Consider the following 20,960-nt stretch of genomic DNA (forward strand, 5'->3'; position numbering starts at 1 on the left):
CAAAGCATTAAAAAAATCTTTTACAATGCTCTGTTGGGGTGCAAAATCTACTACAACACCTCCATATGGATTATTTGTCCCACTATTTGCTTACTTAATGCATGTAAATAGTTAAACTGATAATCACAATATTGTTGTATTATTATAGGACACATAGCGGAAACTATGCTGAATATTACAGGGTGAAAACAAAATTACATTTGTAAAACTCAGATACTGACCAGCTTGCTTCTTTGTATCTTCAGAGTTGGAGTTGGTTATAGCATGTGGGGTACTCTGGGACTCTCTTTCTGGACTAGGCACCGGTATGAACATGCTTGCTGGTAGCGCCTCAGTAGCTGTCACCTGTAATGGCAAAGCATAGAGGAATGCAGGCGTTAATGACTTCAATGAGTGCCAAGGTAAGTTAAAGTTTTAATGACTGAATGAAAGTTTGTGACAGAAACAAGAGGTTATGTTAAGCAATATTATTACTGGCTAAACTGCTCTGCAATGTATATTATAACAATTCTAATTTTACACAGCACTGTGAAATCAAACTGTGTTTGCAAATTGTCAGTGATGCAGCTGTAAACCCCAGTTAACTGAAATTATTTAGTTTAAAATAAACTGACACTTCTTTGTTTGTTTTTATAAAATCAGCTAAATAAAATAAAAAGAAAACAGTGTAGAAGCTGGGTAAATGTTTGGACTTACAATGTGGGGGAAATCCTTTAATTCCTAATTAGGAAACTAGTATTAAAACAAGTACATGCAGTCAATCATCACAGCATCTGTTTATTTCCCCCCAATTTCCCTCATTTTATTCTCAAAACCTTTATAATTAATCAAAATCAAAACAGTTCCTTACATTGTTCCTTACTGTTTAACAATAACTATTGGCTAAAAGTGTTAGATTAGAATATGGAGCTTTGTTTTTTCACCACTCTTCAATTACCTTTACAAAAATGCGTAAGTAGCTTGAGCTTCTGTCTACATGTTGCACTTCCATTTACACCACCTAACTTTATTCCTACTGTCTTGCAGCTCCTTGTAAGACAATTTTCACCTTTCACACTTAAATAAAACACTCTCCAGATGTCCTTTATAGTACTATGACAAGAACTAGTCCTACATAATAAAGATGCAAGTAAAGTCAGTGCCTCTTTAGTTTAAATTAAGATCTGCAAGTTTAAAAGTTTGTGTAAATAAACATAATTCATGCAAATATCAAATCTGAAACATGATGAATAATTGTAAATAAAACTAAAATATTCCATTTAAGAAATGTAACAAATGTATGATAGTGAGATCTATCATATGAAGCAGATGCTCTCTAATTGTTCTTATAATGGGCAAAGTCACTAAGACTATTCATGCATATCATGTAGCCTTTGGTCCAGTTCCAAATAGAGCAGAACTGTCCTTAAGCAACAAGCACTATGAGGTTAACAAGAGCAGGTGACACTTTATATCACAAAGTCGCACGTCTGTTTGCAAATTTACCAGGAAAACATTAAGCCGTTATTGTTTTTGTGTCCTTTGTATCTCATCTGAATAAAATGTACAAAACAAAATAAACCAGCATGTCAACTCACAAAAAAAATAAAAATTATTTAAAAAAAAAACAAAAAACAAAACAAAACAGATTTACATTACAAAGTGGACTGTTTCTGGACAACTGCTTCATTAGGCAATTAGAAGAACTAGCACAGTATCCCAAGGTCACATTTAATTCAGACTGCCTAATTGGCAAACATAGTTCAAAATGGCTATCACCCAGCCAGATTCAGAATTAATGAAGTACAATTATTTTCATTACTCCTATCTTACTCAGACATGGAAAATGAGACCTAGAATGAGGGAAGGAAGGCAGTGGAGTTTATGTATATCAGTTATATATATATACATATATATATATATATATATATATATATATATACCCTCTGCTACACATTTACTATATACACTTTATATGAAATGGACATGAGGTGGAAAGAGAGGTGGGAGAGCAAAGATGACATGTGGATGGAAGGATGAAAAGTGGGAGCGTGAATGCATCATTATGCACACTTGGCAAGAAATAAGTCACCTATTTCAGAATTAATTAGGATCCTCTCCATAGACATGTGAAAAGGATAAAGTACCTTTTCATCTGCATGCACCGGTTGTTAAAAGCTGCTGGCTTTAATGTGTGTTATATTACCTCTGTTCTATCTCCTCTTGTAGTGGTTCAGTACATTACTACCTCTATAAAAGAAATAAATATTGCCGTCTACCATACTAATATGCTCGCCATTTACTTTCTAGATGGGTTGAAGATGGTTAGGCAGCAGACAGAGCAATGTTTTATTCTGTGACTGTCCAGCTTACTATTTAGCCCCACAGGGTAGAGCAGAACAAAGATTTGCTCAATGATTTATAAGAAAACAGAAAATAAAATTCTATTTCTCCTTGATGAGCTTTAAAGGAAGCAAATGGAGTTTCTCTCTTAGTACAAGAAGGTGCATCAGTGCACTGCAACAGATATAAATCTAGTTTGAAAATTACTGATGACTCAAACTACAAATATACATCTTATATACACCTTACATTCCATTTTGCTTTTTGTGTGTACTTTTTAGACTGAGTGGTGTTGAATAAAGACATCTTTTTTTAAGTAAGTATTGTAGCTCTTCATTAAGTTTTACTAAAAATGTGTCACCATTATTATTTTAGCAGGGAGGATAAAAGGGTCTGTTTTGACTAGCACACAGGTGATCACAGACAGCATTTATGTCAGAAAAGTCAGAAATGAACTGGGAGCTAAGAAACCTGCTATTTTTTGAATCATTATGAAAAAAAATACAAAAACAGATTATGAATTCACCTCCTCAAATGATGGTAATTAGGAGAGAGGTTCAAAGATGCCCTGATGATGAGAGCATGAAGACAGTGAAAAAGAAGAGAAGAATATGGTTCTAATCGGAGGGCTAATCATTTCCAAGAAACCAGTAGGACTGCCTGCAGCCATTTCACAATTAACAACATGCTTTGTGATATATACAAAGGCTGAATGTTGGCAATTTAGAGCAATGAATGCAAGAGGGACAACTGTTCTCACAGCCAAGCAGTCATTGCAGGCTGATAGACTCATTAAGGGTGAGTTGCTCATCTTCTTGACATTATTGAATCCTTACACTGGTCTTTGACCTGACCCAAAGCCTGCAATATGATTGGTTATCTGTGTAAGTAGCAGTGCAACACAAAATATAAATAAATGTGGAGGTAACCAAAAGGTAGAGCACAGTAAGAAACTGTAATCAAAACTTGGATAGGTGTAGGTAGCAGCAGGTAGTGACTTATTACATTTTCTGACTTACATTCTAATGCATACTATGGTTGTTGCTCTGTATAACAAGGAATTAAAAAGAACATAAGATTGAATAAAATAAAACCACCCTTTCTTTCTTCACATGCTGCCAGGAAAACATGCGTCTTTGCCAAGTTGTCTGCTTTGTGTAGTCACAGCACCAGTTTGTCTCCTGAGTTAGAAACCTTGTCTATGCTTAAATGATTTATATGTCAATGATAAGTGGACTAGCAAAAAATACATTCCTCTAAAAATGGTCAGAAACAAAGACTTGACTAAAAATGAGTAAAGAAGCAGCCAATATCCAAAGAAACACTTTGAGTGACCTTTCCAAAGCACTGAAAACTATTGCTCAAGACCACTTTAAAAGACTGCAAGAAATTCTGGCTTTTTCAGAGATATAAAGACATAAGGGGTGGCTCAGGGATACACATTGTAGCAAATCAGAGGCCAATTAAAACTTGCCTTCAGATGTAAATATCTAGAAAACAGATTACGATAACAGAGGACTTACTGTGGCAATAAGCTTGTCAACACAGTCAGGTGCCACACTGTGAAGATGTGTGAGGTGGAACTGCAGGTGGATCTTGTTGTTGAGCATGTCCTGGCACAGCGGGCACCGTAGCATGGGCTGAACAGAGTGCTGTGTCATCACGTGCATTCTTAGACGATTCACATCTGTGTTGGTGAACTTGCAGTAGGGGCACTGGTACATCTGGGTGGTGGCATTCACAGGAACAGACAAAGAGAAGGGTGGGGAGAATTTAGGGTTAATTGGTTGAAATAGGTGCACAGAGCATGGTGGGCCTCCTTGAAGAGAAGCTGTAGATCAGCGGAAAGAGTGGGGGCCCCCTTCCCTTCAAGCAGCAGATCCCTCTGATCACAGACACGTGTGTAATACTGAGTACCACCGAGTCCTGGAACCCACTTCAAAGTGCTCTCATCTGTCAAATACTATATTGATTTTCCACCTTATACACAATTAGCAGTGCTACCACAGCAGAAACATGAAAATAATTTTGAGTAGATTTAAGAAGAAAATCTGCATGACATGAAAAGATTCTGTGAGATAACTAAGAAAATGACTGAATATTTACATTTATATTGAATTCATGTACAAGTTTAGGACTCAGAATGAGGGCTTGGTAATTGAGGATGAGATAACCTTAAGCAAGACGTGCCTAATTCAAAGAAAAAGCAAGGCTTTATGAACATCAGAGACCATCAATGTTCACTAAATTCTGTTATGCTCACCTGCTCCCCAGCCCCCTTTTCAGCTGTCCTGGGACGCTTTGAGGAGAGTGGGCTCTCTGAGACCTCTGACCGTGAAGAGGGCCTTTTGGAGGGAATTGGTGAATCAGACTGCTGCCGTTCCGATTGGCCGGACAAAGCTGAATACATTTACACAGACACACACAAAACAGGAAAGGATGGAGAAAAGAGAGCAGACATGTCAAAACAAGGTGAAGACTTGGCAGGTTTGGTGAAGGTCAATCAACAACACTGTGGATAAAGGGCTTTGAAATGTCCTTCTTAAATTTGATATGGGTGCATTTAATTGGAATTATGCAGTGAAAGTGTTAAGTATCTGCATTAAAACACACACACTTTATACTTGTCCTCCTGTGCTGCTGAGGAACATGCAACCAAAGTGCGTTCTTTCAGTGTTAGCTTATTAGGATAATATAAATATTAGTTTGCCACGGGGTGCGGATTTAAGTTTCACATACTTACAGTGCATGTGAGTTTAAAGCTTGAGACAGGATACTTCTTCCAGACATGAAAACGTGCCATTGGGCTCAATCATGCCATCAGAGTGATGATTAATCACATCCAAGCATAGTCACAGCAAACGTCTGTGCTCTCGACTCAGTCTGTGGTAATGTACCACCATTAAAAAAAGACTACAGTCATTTTCAGATAAGAGTAATTTTTCATCATTCTGTGAAGATACTTGAAGTGTTTCACTGGCATGGCTTACACACAGAATAGGTGATTAATCCTTTCAATGCAAACAGTGCTGATTTTACCTAACTAACATGTCTCTTTCTTACCATACCTACAGAGCAAGGCCTCACATAAGAGCCTCTACAAGCCACTTAAAAACTACTCCACATCAGGACAGAATAAGCTAGAGATGGCACACAGACAAGCATAACAGTAGTTGAGCTGTTGAACATGTGTTCACAGAGAATCTAAATCCACAAAGGGCATGTATGGGCGAACTGCAGTAGGACAGTGGTTTCTCACCAGTGAAAAAACTCACTGTGAAACTTAAGGAGGTGCCTTGGGAACCCCTAACAAGGCCATAAAGAGTTAAATTTGGCCTGATTTGTACAGTTCTGCAGGGGCAAATTGAGAACAGAGGGCATTGGTAGAGGAGGGGTTCTATGGCAGGGGGTCAGGTTAAGCAGGGCTGACCACGCTCCTGCTCCAGACATTAAAATGTCAGCTCCAATAAGGACGAGGGCAGTTGAGCTGATTACCCAGTGGGGAACCTGGCTTTGGACAGAGCAGCCTGCGAGATCTCCCAGAGACACGGGGATCAGCCAGGAAGACCTTATTAGGGTCCAGTCACAGTCAATCCTATTAAACACATCCTCCAATAAACAAAGGGAATGTTAAACAAAAGGAACCTCCCATTCCCTGACATTAACCTCTCAGTCATGGTACTGTCCTCACCACTTCATCCTCCAACTCCACTTCAGTCCACTTCTACTTCCCCCTGATCCCATCAGGGAAAACAAGCAATTATCTTTAGTCACTTGAATGCTTCAAAAATGTAGTCTTTTTTTTCATTTCGGAGGCCTCTGTGTCTATTTTTGCTGCTGTGTTACACATCACAGAGAAGAAACATCAACTAAGCTGTTTCTTCTCTCTTTCAGCAGCTCATTATTTCAATAGGAAGCTCCTTGACTGTAATTAACATCAACACCCACAAGGTAAAGAAGGATAACTACTCTCCAGGCAATGGTATAATGATTAAAAAAAGAAACAAATATGCCATCTAATAAATAATTAATATGTGTAATTACATTTTTACTGGGGATTACTTCTGTAACCAATGGAGAGGTATATTGTGGAAAAAAAAACAGTTATAAAGCATGTAAATACAGTACAGAAAGTATAAGCATGGTTTACTGTAAGTATCAAGCACCCTGTCAGCCTGCTGATTAAGACAATAAGCCAAATGATTATTCTTTTACAGCTGCTCCAGAGATGTGGAACAAGTGGCTGTTTATGCCGAAGCACCGAAAATCAGCTGTAAAAGGGCCTTAAACCTCTTTTCTATTTCAGGTTTTTATGTTTAACTGTAGGTGAAAGTGTGTGAGGCGAGGACAGATGGAGGGATGCGAAGGGCTGTAGAGGCTTACTCTGGCACAGTCTCTCTCGTCACGGCCAATTAGGACTCCATAAATCTGATCAATCGCATTCTCTTAAGAACACCCCAACACCATCAGCGGCACCATGACTAACATCTAACTACTGTATCCTATTTTTTCTTGTCAAAGGTGATGAAAAAAAAAACTACTGAAATACTGAAAAACTGGGAATGAAATAGAGTTACAAGGAGTTTTAAGGGGTTTTTGTCTTTATTTACAGTCCAACATGGCAGATTGGACACTGTTGTCAAACCATAGATGTTTACACACAGACTTACAATATCAGTGGGTGTTCAGAACGAATGGCCGAAACATTGTGCTCTGATGGAACAAAACATAGGACCATCATAGCAACAATCTGTTCTCAAAAATGAACAGGAAAGCAAAAGTCCCTAATGGGATATCTTAAAAATATCAATACCTGATAACATAAGAATTTAAGTGGACTTTTAACCTTGTGAAGGCATAGAGACTAAATCCATTTATATTTTAGTCATTTAGCAGATGCTTTGCATCCAAGTGAGGCACAAGCGAATTACAGGGGAGCTAAGGCGAACTCCCCTAAAGACATTCAGCTGATGCTCCAAGGGGAGCCCTAAAAATAGTCCACCTTTGGGTTACATTTAGTTTTTTCATAAGGTTCCAGATGTTTGTTAAAAAGAATAGCATTAATTTGTCAGTGTTTTGTTTATTAACTTACTTAATTTAATCAATTAAATCTGTCAAACGACGCAGGTGATCTGTTCTGTTTCCTCCAGCACCGTGGACAGCAGCATTGTTTGCTTGTTGTGTGCTGTGAGCGTCCACATGGCGACCACCTAATAGGCATGCTTCTTTTTGTGGTTTTTAACAGATTTTCCTGTCCCTGTTTCTAATTAAACAAGCTGCATGCAGTAATAGCACTACTAGATTTTTTTTACGCAGTAACCATTTATACCATATATAACATTTATGCAAGTGCAAGCGACTTTCAAAGTTGTGGTGCATGCCCAAAAATAATGCTGCCTTGCCCCCACCCGCACAAAAAGGAAACCTCCACCCTACCAAGAACACTGAATGACGGAATGATTTACAGGAACTTTTAGGAACTTTTAAAAGCTTCACAATTACATAAAACTGCAGTACATTTACACATTTAACCACATTGGTTGGTTGAAAAACAATGTCCTCAGCAAAGGGCTCTGTCTATAACAGGGTGCTTTGCTTACTGTCTTTCCAGGAGCCCATCTGTTACCTTGACCTGGTCATTAGACACAGAGCCCCCATCCACACCAAACATCTTCTGACAGATACATAGAGTTGGGTTTTATGTGAAAGCGCACAAGGCAGAGCGAGGTTGGAGAGGGGGGAAAAAAAACCTACGAGTCAATTAGGTAATTATTAATTCATGCCCCTTTTCCGTAAACCAGAGGCTTTTCTCCCGTCGAGTCCCGTAAGTAGATTGGACTTTGGCACCTTGTCTCTGTCTTGTAGCTGGACTGTATTATTCAAGCAGCAAAGGAGCTGTCAGCATACTGCACCAGTCTCTGGAGCAATCCTTGCTGCCTTGTTGTGCTTTCAAGGGGAAAAAAATGGCTGCTGGACAGAGTGACTGACACAGCACAGCCAGGATTAACTACACCAGGTCATCTGCCAATGAAATCATCCAGGAATGCAAAATCACAGCTGCCCTTAATCTATGTCCTTGGGAGAGGTTATTCATGCTCTAAAAATGACAGTAAACTGTATGCAAGGATGTGGAAGATGGAAAGAGATTGCTGGTGTTTTGAAGGGGAATTCCCTTCCTACTTGCTGAGATGAGCTGAGGGAGAGGCATCATCTAGAGCTTCTCTAGCCTCATTACTACAGTCCCTTCCGTGCCATAGCAGCTTCAGCCTTCAGTTGTAAAAATCATAACCCACCACACACTTCCATCCCAATGAGGGTGAATAGCTTTATTGCCATTTTGTCAAGATCGGCTACAGTCTGACAATCATGTTGAACTTAAACTACAATCCCAGTCTGGTGAAACCCAAGGAACCTCTGTGGTACTCTTTGAAACACGTGTCCACTGATCCCTAACTCCCTGAAACCTTTCACCTTCACACTGCTGAGACTTTCTACCCTTCTCCTTATTGCACTGTGGAAAACCCTCACCTCTATTCCCTCGGCAAGCTGGCCATTAATATGGAGATGATTCAACTCCCCCAGTGCTACAAGTAATTTTCTTTCAGTGCTATGCTAACAATACCTGAATATTGTCTTTTCTTTTTCCTCATTTCTATCCAGGATTTTAATCTACAGCCTGAGTCAGAGCCCAGAGCAATAAAGGGCAGTGCACAATTTCATCTTATATGTCTGAGGTAATTACTCTGCGTTAATACAAAGGAAGAACCTGTGTTTCAACTAAAAACATCAGACAGAAAACCCAAATGTGACAATTTCCTACTATTTATAAAGACCAAATCTTCTTTTATCTAACAAAACATTAAACCCTATATAGTACTAATGGAGAGTGATGCAGCCTAAATTGAGAGAAGATGTTAGCACAGTTGTTGTCAATCTGTAGGCTGCAGGGAACAAGAGGAAGACAAGTTATTCACCTTTGCAGGACACAGCTCTGGTGCTTGGCTGTGTGTTTTACCCTGTGGTGAAACTCATAAACGCTGGGCTTTCAGGGAGGTGCCTCACAAACAAGGACAATTTACAGCCTATTATCTTCAAAGACAAAAGGAATTATAATTTGAAGGATGACAAACACTCTAAAGACGTGACACACATACAATATGTGAACATGTCCACTGCTTAGGGTTTAAAAGCAATAACAAATCACCACTGTGCTGAATGGCCCATAGTTTAATTAAAAAAAATTAAGTTTATGTTATTGTTTCTTTAAAGCATAGGCATGCAATTTCAACTGAAAACCAAGCTTATATAAAATTAGCATATCTGTAATGTTTTATGGAGAAAAGTTCACATTATTTGATATGTGTGTTTTTAAATGAGCAATAGTATAAAACAGCACAATAAAAAATGAGCAGGCTGCAATGCCACAGTTCTGCATCTAGGGGATGCTAATCATGTTCATTTTACAGATTATATTCAGCAGCCACAGTATGAACACATCTGCTTCTTTTACCCAGAGAACACATTAATGTGCACATCTGTTTTCAAGGCAGATCAACACAAAGACACTTGTCTTTATAGTAAGCACATCTACCATGGCTTCTTCATCAAGAATGCTTTTCAGCTGAAGTTTCAATAGCTTATTTTTCTTAGTAGAAACCTTTATTAGAAGCATTGTAGGTCAAAAGGGATGTCAAAGACCTATTTATGAGTTCATGTAGAAAGCCAAACATCTCTTGGGAAGTCTATAGTTTTAACAATCTTAACTATAATCTCAAAAAACAAACACTTTGCACTTCTAACAAGTATTCTGTTTGCTTCCTCCCCTCTTTTTTATGTAATTTGCTTTTATTAATCAGAAGCCATGTTTAAAATTAATAATTATGCTTCTGGATATTAAGAAGTACCGAAATACCACTAATATTTATAGGCAGCCATTTTAAATACTGCACTGTGTGCCACAGAAAATTGAATGCCAAATTAGACTCTGCATGTCACTTTTAATTGGTGCTCCACAAAACTATGTCAAAATATACCTACACTCTCAGCCTGGCAACAGTAATAGGCAGACAGTGAATTGGAAATGAAGAAAAATAATCAATATCGCAGTTAAATACAAATGGACATATAGGCTAAATGCACATATTGACAGTTTTGAAGCTGTCATTACATTTTCCATAATTCTTTTTATTAAATTGTACCTCACTAAATTACAATGAAACACTGGAAAAGTATTTATTGTGTTTTCCCTGTTCACCATTTCCTGTCATTTATTTTTGCCTATTTATAAATCTCTCTGGTCTCTGAGGTGCTATGGGTCTTACAATGTGGATGACCCAGGCTGAAATACAATTTTTCAACCCTTTGCTTCTACCACCTTGCTCCAGCTTGCATAAATTGAATATAAGGAAAGGCATGAAAAGAATTATTTATCAATTTCCACCAAACCCCAGAACTGAGACATTATACATTTTCCTCTTCCTCTACTCAATGCCACCAGCCTTAACTTTGACTACAAGCTTTCCCATATATTTATGATAAATATGTGAAATCATACTGTGTCCAAGTCTGCATTTGTATTAACGATTCCCATCTTTTCCTTTTCTGCCTCCCTTCTTGCCCTAAGCTCCCTTTGCCTGCCATACTCCCTGCTGCATTTCTATGCACTCAGCTGCTGCATAAATACACCACCTGCTTCAGTGGAGGTAAGGATGTTGCTCATTTACTGATGCCCTTCCCTTTAACTAATGGGGTTTCAGCTAGGTGAGGAAAGAGGCTCATGGCTATCCATTTATATGTATTTCATACCTAGCATTAAAAAATTACCCTTTGAATCACTAATCATGACAGATTATTCGGTTGCAGCCAGTGCTAGCATGAACATTGATGTCCAAATATTCTAAAATTTGAGTAATCCAGTTATAATTACTTTTAGATCTACAGTACTTCCTTCTGCCTGAATAGACTAAAATTCAGATTATATACAATCCTAAAAAGTTGCATCACATACTGTGTGAACAGAGCTTTCAAACACATGACATTTACATATATTTGTATGCCTTTACATGTGTTATTTCTAAGATAAATACAAAAAAATATAATACCGACGGCATCTTTCAAGAGATGACAAGCCGAATACATATGCATTTTATAAGGGCTTCTGATGTATCTCTAAATGACTTTAATGAATACTGAGAAGCTGTGGAATAGGAAGGAGAAAAAAAGATTGACAGAGGCTTTAAAAAGGAGAAAGCCTTTTTTTTTCTACCTTCTGTCTGACAATGACTGTCGTTTGTAAAGGAACAATGTTGCACTCTGTTCTAACAGCTGCATGACAACACTGAGAAACAGTGCTTCAGTAGTTGTAATGATGGACTTTAGAACAGCTCATCCTCAGACAGTGGGAGGGTAAGCACCTTTCTTAGAAATAACAGGTTGGCCAAGATGCTCATACACAATATTTTAAGAAATACACACTATCTGTGTACCTATTGTGCAACATTTTCACACTATCACCAACTCACACATGTGTTCGTCTGTTTACTAAATGCATTGTGAGGTCTTCCTCACCTCTACTCCCCAAGACAGATTTTCTGAACTGGTCCTGAATGGGCATTGTGTTCATCAATCACAGAAAGTTTCACGTACAAAAAGAGACCTTACCATTAAACTACAGCTGTCTGCCTTTTGCTGACAACACAGCCTTGAACCCACCACGCCATCTTACCCACCCACCTTTCCACTGACATCAAACAGAACCTCAGACTTGGTTCCCTAATGCAATGCTATTTTTAACTAAGCGGTTCTAATAAGCTGCTGGGAAGCTGTAAATTTTTCATATGCAAGCACATATTTCCTTTGTGAAAACACAGAAACACACTTATTTGGTGATTAGCGACTGACAGAGGGGAGGAAAGGAACTGAATATGCTTGTATCAAATTGCATGCCTTTCAAAAAGGAGGAATCCTAATGCGAGGAGTCGTCTTCCTGTGCACCACAGGTATGAGTGAATTATTAATCGGCCAGCTCATTTTAATGCTTTTTAAAGTGCTTTATTTTGATGTGCTAAAACATACTTTTAGCCATACTCAGTCAGGCATGCATATCATTATTTCTTCCATCAAAGAGGAGTGTCGCCCTTTCAAAGAGCACAAACAACTCAGCCTCATTTAAAATAGAAGTTCGAATATCAAAGACATTTTACAAAGGCTGGGCTTCAAACACTGTGATGAAGTTTCTTTTTTCTGTTGTACTTTATGAAAACTTAGGTATGCAAAAGGTCTGAATTGTTTTCCAGCTTTTAACCTGACTAGTGTAAATCAAAACATCCTGCAGTAACATAAGAAGTTAGACAAGTAAAAAGCATCTATCCAGGCCTGTTTTCCGTTCACAGTCATCATTACCAAAAACTCCTCTACTGAATAAGAAATGTATTAACAACCGGCATTGTTTATCTTACATGAGCGTAGAGAGTAAATTGTGCATGAAAAGAAGAAATGAAACTATCTTTCATTTACAATTCTAAGAAAATCTGAACACAATTAGTAAACAATGCTTTACAAATATAATCTGATGCAACGATGCACACACAGTGTAGTTTGTAGAACAAAATCTAGTTTTAAACAAAGCTTGTTTCTCATTTAAAGTGTCATTCTTTTTCAAATCTCAATCTGTAGAAAAACCCAAGTTTAACAACTTGCTGCACACATTTTACCAGTTCTTTTTAAACCACTAAGATCTGATTCAGCATACCTCACATCATAAATTACAAGAACATTTCTTGCCAATTAAAATTACCATCAAGGAAGTCACAACTACTAGAGGACCCTTAACTGTGTACTGTTGCTATCAGTGCCGTCACCCTCTAATGTAAACAGGTCTTATGTTCAGTTATAGGGACTTCGATACGTCTCATAGCTGCACCAATACTCAAAGTATCCACACAAGGTTTGAAACACACTCACAATATGATTTAATTATTATCCTACAAATGGAAGAAGTACATGTAATCTATAAAAATAAAACAAACATGAAGAAGAAAAAAGAAAAAAAAAAAAAAAAAAAAAAAAAAAAACAGCCTCTCTGATCAGAGATTTGGGAACAAAGCTCCTCCCCCAGCACAGAGCCCAACCCCCTGCTCACCACCTATACCTTTAATTTGATCACATCAGGATGGGTATTTCTGTGTTCTTCTCTAATGAAACACAACCAAGTGATGCCTGAGTCCTCCTGTGTGTTCAGCAAGGTTGAGAAGTGGGTAGCGCAATCACGTGCGTGTGTGCACATGGCACATTTGGAATTGCACATACAGGCCCTGCTCACCTATTGCGCTAAGACAAAACATGGGTCACATGTCACCTGGGCATATTACATAAATTGACCATTTATCTTAACTTCATCACCTCTGGTGAGATTTAACACCTGGAAACATGCAGGATAAAAGTGTAGGGTTGAAAAAAAAGATCAGGGAGTTTTAACAGAGTGTGTTTAAATATTTATTTTATTCAAATATGTTTTAATTTAATCTGACAAAAAGACCTGTGTTCAGACCATTCAACTGCAAGGCCATACTAGTCCTGTGATTGGCATCTCCTAAATATGTGTGTAAATATTGGCCTTACCTGTCCCTTTGGTGAGCTCCTTCTCCCCCCCACTTTCTCTCTCTTTGGTTTGGTCCTCCTGGTCTGTGGTGGTCTCACTAGCAGCCTCCACATCCTCACACAGCTCTCCTGAAGGGGGAGGGAGAATGGGATATGTAAATCACCACGCCATCAGAATTGGTGGAAGCACTTAAAGGGACGGCAGCGTTTTTTCTATAGGGGCTTGCAACAATTACATTTGCTGACACACAGTTGCAAGGCTAGCAGACAAAGAGGGCAGAATCTGTTTTCTGCTCTCTGTCCTGTGCTGTCAGATCATCACTTAAATTTATTCTGACTTTAAATATAAAATCGCAGTTAAATTATGAGGGAATAATAAAAACAAATATTTTTTCTTCTTATTAGACTGACAAAATAATGGCACAAATATGTTTTTATTTCTATTAATTTGGACATAAGCTGTTGGTGGGGGAGGGTGCAGATGTTGCCTGAAGTGGACAGATGGAAAAATAATTGTGTGAGCATTATCCTTTAAGAGAGAGACCTTATATCAAATCCCATTTTCTCTCTCACACAACACACACACTTTACTGTCCCTTGCTGCAATCTGCTAGATTACTTACCAATACAAACCCCATTTCGCTTCTGTTATCCTACAATGGCAAAAAAAAAAAAAAAAAAAAAAAAAAAAAATCATAAATATTTAAGAGTTCCAGAGCCACAATTCATTTTATTTTTATGCCAAGTCAAAGTCAGAAATCCCCTGTAACCACCTTAAAAGCCTCAGCTCGATATATCAGGCCATTTAGGAGCATCGAAGTCCAAACAATGGATATCCAATAACGCCATTTGTAAGTAACACACAGAGGAAAAGATAGCAAAAACAGATAATAAAAAGGGCATCAATCTTCTTTATATCCCTCTAGTGCCCCTTGAACATCCCCTTTGCCTGTTAAGTTTGTTTAAAAGTAGTGAGACTTGCATGCAATAGCATTGATTTGACAACAGTAAACTAGGCCGCAGTCAATAGGCTCTATCAGTTATTACACAAGTCAGCTAATTCTCAGCAAATGTACTTAAATGCTCTTTTGAAAATGCTTTCATGCTTTGGTCTCTACTCTATGAGCTATTGATATATTGACAAAGCTACAACAGCTACTGAAATATCCTGTTCAAGTATTCAGCCCTGCAGTCATCACACATCCAATCTTAGCTCACCATATGACTAACCACAGCCAAAACCGCTTTTATGACATTACATTATCCCTCATCACTCACCGTTTATTCCCTAAGTTGTGAAATGCTGGATACGTCCATCTTTAACATATTCTCAAACTCAAGTATTATTAACAGAGGTAATTTGAAAATCATACAGCCAAGCTATTTGGATATTATATTCTGATGAAAAATATTACACAGACAATATTTTTTAAAATATTATTTTATGTATCAAAAATTTATTTATGACAGAAATTGTTGATATATTTTACATTTTAGCACCTGCTGTATGTGTGCCTTCCTAGTAGAAAGAGCATTTACAACATCAACTAATCAACGGTACTATATAACTCTGTAGACACAGCTGCATGCCTGTGGATGAAAAGGCTATTTTGCTAATAGAAACAAAGAAGTTGTTGAATTGAAAACATCTTTGTATTAGTAGCCAGGCAGGAGCAGTGTCCTCAATTTCCTGCTGGCAGTCGCAGCTGCAGAATGAAACAACTGTCTGAGGGAGTGATAGATGTATAGATTTTGTTTTTACACATTACTTCTAAAAGCCAGTTCGATGATCCCCTGTTAAAATAAAGATATTTTTAAAAAAGAGGATGACGGACTTCTGCTGAAAGCCATAATTTAGTGTTCTTTAGATCCCACGCGTGAACATGTTTTATTCCTTTATTACTAACCCTGTTTCTATTATGTTTCCAAGGCAACCTGTGAATTCCATCCAATGCAGCCCATCCCAGGCTGGTGAGGCGGATCCAAACATTCCCTAAAAACCAGAAATCTGCTGCAGAGTCCCAAAATCCCATCTAACTCCTGCCTGCATAATCTCGACAACTGTGTGAGAATTAGGATACTGTACAGCTGTATAGGTGCACAGATTACAAAATAATCCGCAGGTAAATTTTTTTCACCTTTAAAAACGGGGCAAGGTGTCATTTCTTAGCGATACAACACATGTACAGAGACTAATTCCCCACCTACACATAAATACACACTTTGTGATAAAACATTGCTGTGATAGGCAGCCAACATTTGGAAGCTATTCAGCTTCCTTGTACCCACCCCCAAGATCCAGCACGCTCATAGTTCTTCCTCATGTTGTCTATACTTCTTTATCGAGATGTTTATTCAACATGTGTGACACTTTTAGCACACACAACACAGAGCTCCATACATAATTTATGCAGAAAAGCAGACATATAATTCCAGGAGCACTGTCATGTCTTTAAGTGGCAAATGGCTTTGCCCATTTCTCATCTCATCTACAACAGTATTACAGAATGATTAAAGCTAGGCTGACTATAATTAATGAAAGGTCAAGAGTGGCCTAAGAGTAGGATGCAAATGGAAGAGACACTAAAACTGTAGCCACAGATTAACTCTGAAAATAGATTAGGAGAAACACTCAAAGCTATGGCAGCAGGCCATTTCTAACCCAAATCTGAAAGATGTAAAGGACAATAGCCTGAAGGTTGTCTTCTAATTAATTGTCTTCATTAACCATCCTAATACAATGATATGAAACACTTCCATTAATCTAATCATGCAAGCTGAATAAGCCCATTGCCGACACAGAGATTAAACTCATCTGTTCTGAGCGTATAAATATCAGCTCTGCTCTGTCAGTCACTCAGTGGGGACAGTTCATGGGCTCCCTCTTTCAGCATCTCCCAGAAAGACACACACCCACACACACACACACACATTCACACACTCATACAGCATCCCTGCGCTTTGTGGTCTTCCCCTCGTGAGTTTTGTCAGTGAGTGCAAAGACTTAATCAGACCCATAGGTGTCACTCTATACAAGCTGGGAGAGAGCGACTTGCTCACACACATTAATGAGGTGCGGGGGGAAGGGGTTGAGCAGCATCAGACAGAAACACACAGGGATGGGGAAAAGGAAAGAAATATGTGGAGATGACAAAAGCAGATGCTATGCAAGAGCCGTCCGGTGAAGACGAGACACTGAAAATGGCCAGATTACCTTCAGATGAGAGAGAGCAGTCTTCTTTTCCCCTGAAGAGCAGTGATTACACTAATGCTAATCAGACTGACAAGCACAAACGGCCTAATAAATAATTAACGGTAACCACTGCACTTTCCAGTATTCCTTCCCAGACTGTAGAGAAGAACAGCAGCAAGTAATAATAGTCACTCTAGATATCCTTCACTAGGTCAGGCTCCTCCTCCGTCCTTGGCCTCAGCTGAATACATGGCTATAATGGTAACTGTTTTTTCTTAAAAAATACAGAATTCTGGTCTTACCTGAGAACAGCTCCAGAGTTCCTCAAACAGTCTTGTCTTTTTTTTTTTGTTGCATACACAGTGTATCTCAGCTGACAACACTGCTTTCTAGCTTGGCTTTCATACATCCTGGAGAACCACCGCGGGGGCTGAGCTGAGTTTCTCCCTCTCCCTGGCTCTTAAGTTCTGGGAGCGAGGATAGAGCTCTGCATCTCTCTGGGCTCTTGTGTGTTGCTCTGTGTCTAAGCTCTCATTACTCTCATCATCATTACTGAGGTTGTTGTTATCATTTTTAACCAGGTGTCACAGGGCCGCACTGTAAATCAGAGAGTTATGCTCCCCCTGCTTTATCCCGGGCTGGACAGCTTCCTTTTCTTTAGCGCTGCGCTGTCGGATAAAAAGCAATCTTATTTCACACTTCACAGACTCCATCTTTCTCCCCTACTTTTCTCTCCCCCCCTCATCATCCTTTGCACCCCTTCCTCATATCAAAGTTGGCCTGACTCTGGACTAGAGGGCGCAAAATGAAAGTGACAGGAGGGTACCATGGGACAAAGAGACACAGAACCCATGCTGAGGGCTTTCATGCATTGTCCGCTCCTCATATCAGCACCTCTGTGCCCTATTCGCAAGACACCCCCTTTAATAGCACAACACACAGGAAAACACTCTCAACCTTCATTACCACCCCACCACACATGCTCACAGAGACTCTCTCCTTATGTCCTGACAAGCTGCACCTCATAAAACCACAAGTGAGCAAAACATGCCCACAACCCAGCCAGATACAAGATGGGCTTTTGTTTATGAACATCCAATAAACCACAACATGGTGTTAGCAGACACAATAATGGTCACTGCCCTATAATGCAAAAAGCTGAATTCAAATGTGGACGTGTTGTTGTGTTTAAGAAAATGATCTTAGATAGCTTGTAAAACATTCATACTGACATGTATTAGGCTGAAGATCCATTCACACACAATTGTAGATATTTTTTAAAATGGAATGGATAATCATTTAAACTAAATAAATTCATACAAAAGACACAGAAAACAATGTAGTAAGATGTCAGAAAATTCACCAAATACTAGACCTACCATGTGCACACAAAATGAAAGTCTATTTGTACTCTTCTTCTCTCCCCCATGCCCTCACTCCCTCTCTCCCACACACTTTCTCATTTTGAAAGGAAAGAAGAGCAAGCTACCTCAGCGCTGCTGGTCGGAGTTTCGTGTTAGATTCCTGACCTGTCTACAGGGGGACTTGCTGGCCTCTCCCTGTTGGCCCTGCTGTGACCTCAGGATCTAAATGTGAATGAATACTTTGTGTCTCTATGGGGCTGAGGGCAGAAGGAACAGGGGTTGCAAAGAAGGAGGAGGAAGAGGTGCAGCGGGTGGAGGAGGGGTACAGGGGTAGGGTAGCTAACAATTTAAAGAAAAAAAAATTTAAACAGCAAGTTAATCACAAACAGCAGTGATACCTCATACTGCCTTAGAACCCATGCTACAACAACCCCCCCTCCATTGGTCTCCCTGAGGTGCCTGTGCATCACACCAGCCCATAGGTCCTCAATGCAACACTTAATTTGATCCCTCTGGCATTTCAAAGTCATTGTGGCCATTTTAAAGTATGCTCTGTGGATGGAAAAAAAAGATAATCTTACAACTTTTTATGCTCTTGAAACTTAGCAAATTGGAAACTGTTATTGTACTATGTAATGTATTAAATATTTTCCCTGATGTGCAGCCTCATGGGAAATCATACTAATTAGAAATACTTTGCATGATAATGGCGTGTTTAGATACATTACAAATAAAGTGGATAAAGTGAGTGCTGCTCCAGTTCTTTTCTCTTTGTGTTTTACTTGAGTAATGAAGGAGAAGAGGATCTAGGTTAATGTGGCTACACAGGGACTGAACATTCAGGGACTGCTCACTCTTCTGCCCCATCTGACACACACACAAAACACTGAGTTCCTTGAATGCCCAAGACGATGGCTGCTAACTAACACATATTAGGACCACAATGGAAGATGCAGTCTGTACTTTTCCCTGCTAGGACGGTGGGCTAAAAGCCTGGATAAGGGGCAAAGCGTCACTGGGCAATGCTCTCTCATCTACTCTGCCTGAGGGACATTGTCCTGGACAAAGAGCTACTCTGCCTCTCTGCCACTGTCCCCACCCCCGTGTCATGCATTTATGCTTATCGTCTTCCACTGCTGCTTCTTCTTAAATAAACTTCTTTTTATTAATGCATCTTTTTATTTTTCCTCAAGCCCAAAATACAATGCCTTCACCTATTTGTGGCTATTCAAAGAAGTCAAACTGAAATAGGGTGGGGAGTGTGGGGGTGGCTGAAGGGGGGGAAAAAAGAGGCATCACCGCTGTCATGAAGGGCAATCACATCAACTCTGAAATATTCACCAGTGGGTTGGAAAATGCGATGGTACAGTTATGACAGGCGAACAGGCGACTCCAACCCCCCTCTCTCAGCCCATGGTCCCCCACCCCTCTCTCCATCAGGGCGGAAGCATGGTGGACACTCTGAATATGTATAACCCGGAAAATGTATTGATTTTTCATTTGGCAAACAGGGCCACAAAAATCACATAACCTGAAACTGTCACAGCTCTTTTGTTCATAGCTCATCTCTCCTGATGTTTGGCTTTTGCCACAAACTCTCTTTAATTACCAGGTACAGCAAGCTTCAGAGCCTTTCTCCACAGAGACACAGCCACATACAGCCTGCTGGGCTTAACAAGACAGCCCACATCTATTATATATGACATACACCCAGCAGCTTTTGTTTCATATCTAACTAATAAGTGCACTGAATATGACTGTACCTACAGTTTGTTTATATTATATACAAGATTGAGAGCAAAAAGCTTTCTTGAGGAAGAACCTGAGAATACAAAAATACAGCATCTCCCATCAAAATAGCATTAACAGCAGATGGTCCCAGCACTTATTTTATGTGTTTTTTGAAGCACTTCTGCTAAACATAAAATTCTCCTATTGATCTGAGTTTTTCTCAGGTTACGGACAGGTGCTTGCATGTTTGTCTGAATGCGCACACTTGTGTGTGTCTGTGTCCATTAACAGGTACTTATCTGTTTATCTCTCCTTTTAGGCACTGCAGACCAGTACAGTGAACTGTCTGAAAAAGATCTCTGCTTGTCGATTTATCGAATGTACCATTTGCATATCTTTGTAGTGCTTCCATCTGCCTGTGGACTGTTCTGTGGAGGTATTAGCTCAGAAAATCAATGTTGCCATGGTTGGATGTATGTAGCCGCTACCTCTACGCGTGCTAGGAGTTGGGTTCGCTGCTCCCACATGAGCCCTATTTACATGAGTCCTGCTGGGAGAGGCTTTCCCCCTAGTTCTTCAATCTTTGTAAACTTAAAATACACAAACATATTTCTCAGTATGCCCCTCCAGAGAGGGCTGGTTTGCCATCCTCCTCAATGGTCATACTGCCTCCCCGTTTCCATCCAAAGCCTTGAGCTTGACCGTCTGTTTGTTTATGAAAGCGTACGCAGAGATAAAACAGAATTCAACAA

At 39.3% G+C, this 20,960-nt stretch overlaps 1 protein-coding gene across 1 annotated transcript in view; it reads right to left on the reverse strand.

The window, feature by feature from the left end:
* The window catches only part of zfhx3 (zinc finger homeobox 3), a 131,824-nt gene that overhangs the window by 12,339 nt on the left and 98,525 nt on the right, over positions 1 to 20,960 (reverse strand). The window contains exons 6-9 of the mRNA XM_041985150.1: positions 13,942 to 14,049; positions 4,586 to 4,722; positions 3,846 to 4,046; positions 222 to 345 (exon numbers count right to left, since the gene is read on the reverse strand). Coding sequence (XP_041841084.1) covers positions 222 to 345; positions 3,846 to 4,046; positions 4,586 to 4,722; positions 13,942 to 14,049 — 570 coding nt within the window. The remainder of the gene's footprint in view (positions 1 to 221; positions 346 to 3,845; positions 4,047 to 4,585; positions 4,723 to 13,941; positions 14,050 to 20,960) is intronic.

This window comes from Melanotaenia boesemani, chromosome 1 (genome assembly GCF_017639745.1).
Source record: "Melanotaenia boesemani isolate fMelBoe1 chromosome 1, fMelBoe1.pri, whole genome shotgun sequence".
NCBI classification, from domain to species: domain Eukaryota; kingdom Metazoa; phylum Chordata; class Actinopteri; order Atheriniformes; family Melanotaeniidae; genus Melanotaenia; species Melanotaenia boesemani.